At 42.6% G+C, this 10,046-nt stretch overlaps 1 protein-coding gene and 1 pseudogene across 2 annotated transcripts; both read right to left on the bottom strand.

Moving 5' to 3' along the window:
* Window positions 1-1,122: 1,122 nt before the first annotated feature.
* On the bottom strand, window positions 1,123-3,034 carry LOC123060774 (RNA-binding protein pno1). The gene is made up of 2 exons (XM_044483607.1): window positions 2,664-3,034; window positions 1,123-1,786 (listed from the first exon to the last, which is right to left on the bottom strand). Exons 1-2 carry the CDS (start codon window positions 2,916-2,918, stop codon window positions 1,364-1,366), a joined length of 678 nt encoding a protein of 225 aa, XP_044339542.1. The 5' UTR covers window positions 2,919-3,034; the 3' UTR covers window positions 1,123-1,363.
* A 542-nt stretch (window positions 3,035-3,576) lies between these two features.
* On the bottom strand, window positions 3,577-8,628 carry LOC123060773 (probable chlorophyll(ide) b reductase NYC1, chloroplastic; annotated as a pseudogene). Its single transcript, XR_006428146.1, has 10 exons — window positions 8,230-8,628; window positions 7,330-7,408; window positions 7,100-7,235; window positions 6,667-6,741; window positions 6,393-6,588; window positions 6,153-6,221; window positions 5,876-6,015; window positions 4,845-4,967; window positions 4,347-4,539; window positions 3,577-4,259 (listed from the first exon to the last, which is right to left on the bottom strand). The product of XR_006428146.1 is annotated as a probable chlorophyll(ide) b reductase NYC1, chloroplastic (transcript).
* Window positions 8,629-10,046: the final 1,418 nt, after the last annotated feature.

Raw genomic sequence — 10,046 nt, 5'->3', positions numbered from 1 at the left:
CAAAACTAAGAAAAATATAGTGGAAGACTAAGATAATTCTTTTCTCAATAGTTTCTACAGATAAGCTGAAATTTTAATTGTAATTTGAGGAACTAAAATCATGGTCTATGCGTGGCTGAGTAGAATGTTGCCCAGTTAACGATTTCTAAGCCCAAGGAATAAGAATCAGAAAATAGGTATTAGAACAGAGTACCAGTAGGTACCTTCGCTGTAGCAGAGATTACATGGTGTTGCCGGAAGGGATGCATATCACATCTTCTGCATCTTGTCCAAACATTTGCATATACCAAATATGTAAATCCTTCTATAAACTTCATGTAGCAGATACTACAGGGATAACATACTGCAGCAGGAGATGCAGACCAAACCCTTTATGGCTCTCCACTGCCCATGTGCTGCAGTTAAATTGTCCGATCTTGAGACAGTAATAATACATAGCTATCATAAGGATAACCATATGTAGACTACATGTTTACCTTCTCCAAAGTCTGATCCTAAGGGTAACTTATACTGACTGTGACGACATAAGTGCGACGGATTGGTTATAGGTGTCGCTGTAGTGTAAAGGACCATTGGAGGCAGGAGATTGAGGCCCTGTTCGGAGAACCTCCACTCCACAACTCCTGAAATTTCCCGGAGTTGGTGGAGTTGCAGTTGAAAACTGCGAAGCAGCTATTTCCTAACTCCACAACTCCTGAAATTTCGTGGAGCTGGTGAAATTCCGAACAGGCCTTGAGAACTGTTATCCAGCTCAAACTCTGCAGAAGCACCGTAGCGCACGCACAGGATGGTAATCCAAGATTGGATTAACAAAGCACCAAAGAAAGAAACTATGGCGTCCAAAGAAACATAGCCAAGCTAAGATGGATTTACATGGCAATAAAGTACTGCACCAATGCTATATGTTTTGGGTGAGCCTCCTGTGAGAAGGGCTCGCCATACTGCTCAAGAGCAATGCAGAACTTTCTGTAGGATTCACAACCATTATTGTGGTCAATTTGTAAGGGTAAATCGACCAAATTTGACAATTCAAGATTCTAGGTTAACTTGATCATTCTCCACATCCATAGCCATGTTATAGAGTATAAAATACACACACTGAAGAAAAAGAGACAACACAAGTTACACAACAGTATTTGGCATATATAAATAGTAGTCGAAGCAAACATATAGTAACGTGTATCAGAACAGCATTTTCTCAAGAAAAAGCCGAGAACAGAACACAAGGAATATCACCACAGATCTCTCGGCACTTCGAAGTTGTTCTTCGTATCAAGACAATGCATAGCACAGTGACACAAATCAGCGGATACAACACCTTACAAGGCCAAAACTGCAGCTATATAATGTGACCCAGACTCAACTAATACCTTTCTGCCAACCTAGCAGATACAGCCCTAAGCTTAGAATAGACCTTGCCGGCAGGAGAACCTAAGATAAGACTACAGAGTGAATCCCTGGCAACCTTGATGTTAACAAAGGATCCGAGTATGTGGATCTTCGTATCAGCGATAACTATGCGAGTCCTGGTAGAGTTCTCGATGGCATACTTGGTCTTGCCTCCTTTCCCTGATAGGCGCCCAATGGCACGCGACAGATGCTCCCCTCTGAGTGTCTTCACATCCTTGATCTCGAAGGAGTCCACATACAGGTCATCAAGACGAAGCAAGGCAACAGCATCGGCAATGTCAAATCCAAGCATAAAAGCATGCACGAAGTCCGCGCACTTCTGAAGGTTGCTCACATCTGGTGTATCATGCCTTGTCTTCAGCTCGACCCTTTTTGCCTGTAAAAAACAAAACAGACTAATGAAATTGCTGCAAAGGAGACAGAAAAATGCTTAACATTCAGATATCTGACAAGTTCTGCCTCAATAATAAGCACCGGAAGAACTCCCTGCAGACCCAAAAACCATGAGAGAAACACCAGCCACAAGGCAAACCAATTGACTCACGTGTATCTGTATTCTTCTAGAACACTATGCTTTCCCACAAAAATAAGAACACCACTAAGCTAATTAATCAGGTCAAGTGCTCAGTTGGTGGCAATAATACGAATCAGTAGCTTCATCATGATGAACTGAAATAAATATGTATATGCAAATAATCAGGATAGCCAGCAGACGTTTACTTGCTTCAAGACATACTGCTAGCGTTTATCCAATTGATCGAATTCATGAAGAATCCTCTAATCAAAGCTAATCGATCAGATTCAATACATACTGCTAAAACACTGAACAATCAAGTTCGAAAAATAGTCTATTTTATCACCATGGCTATCATGACTACCTCCCATTTTTTCAGGTCAAGTGCACAGGGAATTAAAATACTGAACACTGAAGTTTGAAAACAGAACATGTTTTATCCTGATAAAAGTGCTAGTACAGTGAACTGAAGGAACATGACATACATCACGTGTCTTTTTGACCCGAATGTCTAACCACAGGTGCTTTAAGCTAGTGCGGATTTTCCCCATGATATACAAGTGCTTGAACCAAACCGTACAGGATATAAGATCATCAACAGACCAACAAATTTCTCCATAATTACTCACCGAACGGCGTGCTTTAAATGACAGGGAGAGAACGAACACAGGTCACACGACTTCCCCTAACTATTAGGACGCTGCAACGACAGACTAGAAAACTGAGCCGGGTCACCAACCTTGAGGTTCATGCGGATGTCGACCTTCATGTGCTCGTAGACGGGGGTGTAGATCTCCAGCCACGCCTTCTTCAGCGGCGCGAAGCGGTGCGGCGGCACCTGGACCTTGCGGTACTGTGGCCTCCCGCCGCTCATCTCGCTTGGCATCAGCGCGTCGAACCGCGGCTTCTCCACGCCGCCGGCCGCGTCCACCGCCATCGCGCCAGAGGAGGATCCTCCTCCCGCGGCAGCGGCCGGGGCTCTGTCGACTTCCATCGGGCTACGGCTGATGCGGCTGCGGCGGGGGTGCGATGGCGCCGGGTAGGAGGCTGCGGCGGGGGTGGGATGGCGCCGGGTGGGAGGCTGCTAGGGTTTTGGGACCGAGAGGAGTGAAAACTTCGGAACGGAGAGGCTTATATTGGGCTGTGGAAGGAGTTTGGGCCAGCACAAGACGATGGACTGTTCCTTCCCCTGTGCGACATGGGCCTGGCCCAGCGAGCACAGTCAGAGCTAGCGACAGAAAACTCACGCATGTTTTTTGTTTTTTTGTCGGTCTGTTTACTTTTAAGTTGAAAAAAAATACGAATTAAAAAATTGTTAATGAACTAAAAAAATGTTCAGGACTAAAAAATTGTTCGCAGATTTGAAAAAAAGTTCATGAGTTGAAAAATTATTCACGGATTTGACAAAAAAGTTCGGGAATTCAAAAACATGCTGATGATGTGCACATTTGAAGCTTTCGTAATTGGGATGTGTCAAGCCTTTCTGGCATTGGACTTTTTGGGTGATATGCATGATGGGATAATTCGATGCGCTCCTCGCAAAAAAAAAAAGAAGAAGGATAATTCGTTGCCGCAAATGTCTGGAGTCATTAGCATTTTCTGTGGTCCGTTGATCCACACACAATGTCACAGTGGAAATTTACTCCTGTATAGATCAAGAAGCCACAGTGGAAATTTACTCCATGTGTACAAAGATCCACTTCTTTAGTTCACGTTTCCGAGTCTTGCTTTCTTTCTATACAACAATATGTATAAATCTACAAGAACAGGGACATACATATCCTGAACTTTACACTGATGAACCATGAGTTCATAAGGATCATAACTACTACATCCATGTACAAGAGACGACCAAAGCCTGTCGACTTACTCGACTCTTTCCGTGCTCTGGTTACTTCAGACACATGTTCTTACAAGACAGCTTCACATACTAGCTTACAGTAAGTGGAATGCCCACATAACAAATGCTATTTACCCTTTTCTTAAACTGATGAGGGCTCGGTTAGCTTATCCTTAAATGGTAAGGCGGCTGATGATGATCCTATTTGCGTGTAATTACGCGTCTGGGATCACCTTTGCCTCCTTCGCAACATATGTCATTGGATGATAGAATCCCAGTAGTGAAAAAAGAATTGTCTGGTTTGGCGACTCCAGGGATTATGTGCCAGGGAAAGGTCCGCCTGAACTGGAAAGCATTATGAATGCACAGACGACCGAGAGTGAGAAAACAGAAACCCATGTATTCTCTGTGTACATCTCCATGGCATCTGTGAAGGAGAAGCGTGTTCGACTTTCAGCCCAATTGCGAATTCTATCAGCCATATACTGCTCTCCCCTGCAATCAGTAAACAACCGGTCAGAATTTGCAAGAGATAAATCGACAGAATGGAGGGGTGTTATATTATAGAAAGAAGCAGGCTACCTCTTCATCAAACCATCGGCCTCGGCGAACCCATGCAGTAACCAAGGCAAGCAAGATTCTTGGTGGTGTCAAGTAGTTTACTGCCTTTCCACTTCCTTTCACAACTCGCATTCTTGGGACCAATGTCCTTGCTACTGTTTCTGGAAGCTCGCATATTATATTGAACATCTGTTTATTTTGGAGAGATGAACCACTGCAAAGAATAGACTGTAGGTTAACAACATGAGAGCGGCATGTATATACTACCTCTGTTCCTAAATATAAGTCTTTGTAGAGATTCCACTATGGACCACATACGGATGTATATAGATGCATTTTAGAGTGTAGATTCACTCGTTTTGCTTCGTATGTAGTCCACAGTGGAATCTCTACAAAGACTTATATTTAGGAATGGAGTACTATATATAAGGAGAGAGTTGCAGAGTACAGAATGAACTTTCTTTTCTTGCGCCAGTCGAATCCTGGCATCTGAAGAAGTCAAGTAACTTAAGAGGTTACCTTAGAAGGAGATCTGTAAGGACCATTCCAGGAGACGCGGTGTGCACTCCAACTTTTGATCTTCTGCTTTCCTTCATAAGCGATGCTTGGAACTGCCTTAGTCCACACTTAGTTGAGCCATAACTGTAAAATTGCAAATCAGCATCAGATTTAGTTTCATTGTAAAAGCAGGAGCATCAAATACAATGCATCATCAAGTTTTAGACAACGAGAAAAGCAAGATACATCATCTCTACAATGTAAGTGTTAAATAAATGCGTAGCAGATAATTCGAGAGAGAATTCCTTATTTAACACTGTGTCTAAATTTTATGCCCTATTTGACATTGACAAATAATTTCTTCCCTATCTAACAACGAGTCTAAATTTTATGCCTTTTATAACACTTCTGTCCATTTTGAGCCTAAATAACACCTGAAAAGACCCTTTTGCCCTCTTATAGTATGTTTGTGCGCGCATGTGTGTGCTGTTGCATCTGTGTGCGTGCGCACATGTGTGTGCTACTGTGTGTGTGTGCGTGTGTGTTTTTGCTACTTTGTGTGTACGTGTGTGTATTTGCTACTACTGCGTGTGTGTACGTGTGTGTGCGCGCGTTGTTGCGTGCCTATGTGCTGCATGCGTCCCTGCTGCTACGTGTGCTGCTGGGTGTCTCTGTGTGTGTGTGTTGCCTGTGAGTGAGTGTGCTACGTGTGTGTGTGGTGTTGTGTGTGTGTGTGCGCGTGTCTGTTGCTGCTTGTGTATGTGCTGCTTTTTTGCAGGTTTGTGTATGTGCTGCTGTGTGTGCTACTGCCCTCTCTCACTGATGCTGCGTGTGTGTTACTGCCTCGCACACACACATAACACATGAGGGGCAAAAGGGTCTTTTTAGGTGTCATTTATGCTTAAAATGGATGAGAGTGTTATAAAAGGCATAAAATTTAGATTCGTTGTTAGATAGAGAAGAAAAAGGTTTTCAGTGTTAAATAGGGAAACAAAATTTGAGTTAGTGTTAAATAAGGAATTGTTTCATAATTCGATGGCTGAGGTGCTTACACAGCTGTCAACGGTGTGCTTGATCCTCCAGATCCTGCTCCATCCATGTTGAATACATGACCTCCCTTCTCTTGGTATTGCATGACATCCATAGCTTCTCTGGTGCAGAGCAAAGAACCAACTAGGTTTGTTGAGACGATCTGCAAGTAAACCAAGGAAAACAGTTTTAAGGAATAGTGAAATCAGATTGGATGATCGAGCATGATCGAGCTAGTTATAGTTTTCCTGTCATTAAAAGGAAGCATTACGGACAGATAGAAGATATCAATGAACAAACCTGGGTAATATCTTCATCTGAAAAATTTACCAGTGGCCTAAAACCTTTGTTTGTGCCAGCATTATTTATCTGTAGATAAATTAAAAGATCGTATTTAGAGCAATCTACAATGCAAATACAGAATAAAATGATAGGGTACAAGTCGGTAAAGTTGTATTTTTCTACTTTATCCAAGTGACTCTTGAGGTGAAAAATGCAGAACAGATGCTTAGCGGCATCCATTTCTACAGAATTACTTACCCAAATGTCAATTGAACCCAGTTCACCAACAGCAAAATTTACAAGCTTTTTTACGTCTTCTGGTTTGCATACATCACAAGATGTACCAACAACCTTAGCTTGTAATAAAGTTTCTCTTTGTTTCTTCTTGGCAACTGACAGGCCCTCCTGTATGTTCTCTTCAAGCTCATTGATGGTCTGAAGAACTGATTCAGGGCTGCCAATAGAAATGGAGATAGTAAGAAAACTAAGACAGGGAGCCATTGAACTAGAGCATTATGTCAAGGACTACTACCTGCGGGAAGCAATTACAACATGATCTCCAGAAAGAAGAAACTCCCGAGCAAGTGCTTTTCCTAACCCTCTTGTGCTGCCAACATAAAACTGCAGGGTCAATGATGATCATAAAAATAAATAACAACGAAAAAAAACAGCTTCTCATGGATGAAATCAGCGGTGTCGGATCCATGAAATAACATCCATCAATTTTTACTTCACATGTTTATAAGGCAACTAATTTAGGGGATTGTAATATATAACCGCACACCATAATCTCCTTCATAAACAACAAAGAGATACGTCACTGAGGTGAAATAGTATTTCCTATCAACTTATGGAGACATTCATTAGATTAGGTTATTTGTTTTGTTCTATATTAAGAGCATGCACACTACTTACTGGGAAAAGATTCACATGGCATGTCAGAAGAAGAATGTAAAATAAGCTACCTTCCCGTTATGACAACATTGCGAGGTCCAGCTTTACAATGTTCCTCTAGGACACTGTTTGCACCTAGCATTGTGCCGATAATTACTCCACCAAGCCAGCTATACCAAATTAGTGCATCCGTTTGGCTGTCTCCACCTAAATACAGAGGTAGACACATTATTAACTGAAACAAAGAGAAAGGAAGAATACAAATGCAATGCAGTAGATTGTACAAGAGTATATGACTGACCTGATAACTGAAATCCAACTGCTAGTACAACACCACTGCTCATCATAGTGATAACGTATCTCCCTACCTGAGTAGCAACCTGAGAGGAGAAGGAAATCAGTGAATACAGATCATCCATGTTTCAGAAAAGGAGTACAATGTGTGATCTGTCTCAGAAAAAAAAAGATAAAATTCTTTACTGTCGAGCATGCAAAGAGTCAAAATGGCCATTTTAAGTTTATAACACACAACTGGACAACTTAAATGGATTAAATACAAGTAGGCATGATGCAGCCGATCTAAATAACAACATATTTTGAACAAATCTTGCAAATAAGTAGATAATGCACAGGCGATTAGGCCAGTATCAGGCGAGAGTGGACATTTTGTTCACAGTCACAAGTAGCTACTAGAGAAGAAAGACCCTACCTACATCAAACCACCCTCATCCCCACCTCACCCTATGGACTCTTTAAACTAAAAATCACAGTAAAGTTAGCTTAACTACACAACGTTCGCGCTGCAATTTTAGGCTCATAATGTGCAGTTTTATGTCACTAAGATTTAAGAAATATCAGGCAACCTAGAATTTAGCAAAATCGAACGCGCCGATCAGTGTCTCACACATAGAGTGTGCCAGTACTAGTGATTGGAATTCTAAACACCAAACCAGAAGAGAAGATCAACTAGAATTTAGGCCCCGGAACATATATAGGATCGTTTTCAGCATCTGATGCGAGCAATTCTCGCAAGCATGCGGCTTAATTACGATATCTACCCCCCATATCTGCATATGCATAAGATAGTACCGTAAGTTAACCAAGCACCAGGCAACCGATCAATCGAAGAAATAAACCATAGTACTATCATCTAGAGCAACTGCATGTGTCGGGCGATCGACGGTTCGCGAACGGAGCTCACCGAGAAGAAGATCTCCTCGGCCTTCTCCACCGCGAGCTCATACTGCCCGCCATACACCTCCGCAGCCGCCGACCGGGACCCCGCGAGCCCCTGCATCGCTGCCTTCAGCGTGTACAGCGGCCCCTTCCTGCGCTTCCGCGGCTCGTTCGGCTTCTCGTCGTCGCCGCCGGCCTCCTGCTTGAACGCGCGGCAGCGGAGGAGGGAAGGGCGGTGGCACGCCTGAGAGACGACGGCCTCCGGCGAGCGGCGGAGGCGGCCGTGGACGGAGAGGTGCACGACTGCGGCGGCCATGGCGCGCTTTCCCCCGGAGGAGATAAGGATCCTGTGCTCTTCCTCTCGCTCCGGTCCGTTCTCGCTCGTACTGTGTGCGCTCCTTTTTGTTTGTGTGGGGTTGTTTTGCTCCTTAATTTATGGAGGGGCGTGTGCCCTGCACTTGCCAGTGAAAATAATAACGCGATGGATTTTGACGGAGAAAATTGAGCTCAATTCGTGGATACAGGCTCGGGTTAATTACAAATTATGCTTAGGTCCATTAGGTTCTCCTTGGCTTCTACAATCTCCGTGTACTTCCTCCGATCATTTTTACTCCGCGTATTAGATTTTTCCAAGGTCAAAGTCTTTGAAATTTGATCATGTTTATACAAGAAATTATTAACATTCATAATACAAAATTAATATCATAAGGTTGATTATAGAATATATTTTCATATTATATTTATTTTGTATAGTAAATGTTGATAATTTTTAATATAAATTTGGTCAAAGTTTATGACGTTTGACTTCAAAGAAATCTAATATGTATCGTAAAAAGGACCGGAGGGAGTACATACACTCATTTCAACGGAAGTTAATTCAGGGCCGAGGGAGTAATTTATTAAAAGAAATAATTCAACATGAAAAAAATAAAGAAATAATTTTCTGCTACTAGCAAAAAATAATGTGCAATATCATTGAGAGAAAAATGTGCTTGCATACAATTTTCAATTAATCTGGAAGTTCTTAGGATCATATATTCTCTCTTTTTGTAAGCAAAAGTTGTTTGATGTAAATTGTTTTATCTTGCAAGGTTGTTGTTTTGTTTCACTGCACATTATTTCTCTATCTATATATGGTTTCTCGCAAAGAAAAATTATTCAAATGTTGCAATGTAGCAACCATACCTAGAAACTTTGAAGTATCGTCAAATCATCAAGTGCCAATTTGTATCTGAGAATCCCCGCAAAAACAAATTGCATCAAAGAAACTTTCTATTGGGGAATGTAGTAATTTCAAAAAAAACCTACGCGCACGCAGGATTATGATGATGCATAGCAACGAGAGGGGAGAGTCCTACTCGGACTCCAGGACCAAACACCACAATCCTTGGCGTCTGGCCCAGACGCCATGGGCCTCGACGTCTGGCCCAGGGCCAGACGCCAGGGTCTCCGGCGTTTGGCCCCCTGGCCTCTGCAAAACTCCTTTTGCACCGACTTATAGCCCCATGGGCCTGACCCCTTGGCCAAACCATATCATCCAATATATGAATCTTTACTCCAGACCATTCCGGAGTTCCTCGTCATGTCTGTGATCTCATCCGGGACTCCGAACAATATTCGGTCACCAACATACATAACTCATATAATACTATATCGTCAACGAATGTTAAGCGTGCGGGCCCTACGGGTTCGAGAACTATGTAGACATGACCGAGACACCTCTCTGGTCAATAACCAATAGCGGGACCTGGATGCCCATATTGGCTCATACATATTCTATGAAGATCTTTATCGGTCTGACCGCATAACAACATACATTGTTCCCTTTGTCATCGGTATGTT

The sequence above is a fragment of the Triticum aestivum genome, chromosome 3A (genome assembly GCF_018294505.1).
Source record: "Triticum aestivum cultivar Chinese Spring chromosome 3A, IWGSC CS RefSeq v2.1, whole genome shotgun sequence".
NCBI lineage: Eukaryota > Viridiplantae > Streptophyta > Magnoliopsida > Poales > Poaceae > Triticum > Triticum aestivum.
Note: the sequence above shows the minus strand (reverse complement) of the source record. Positions and strands in the feature narration are given on the sequence as shown.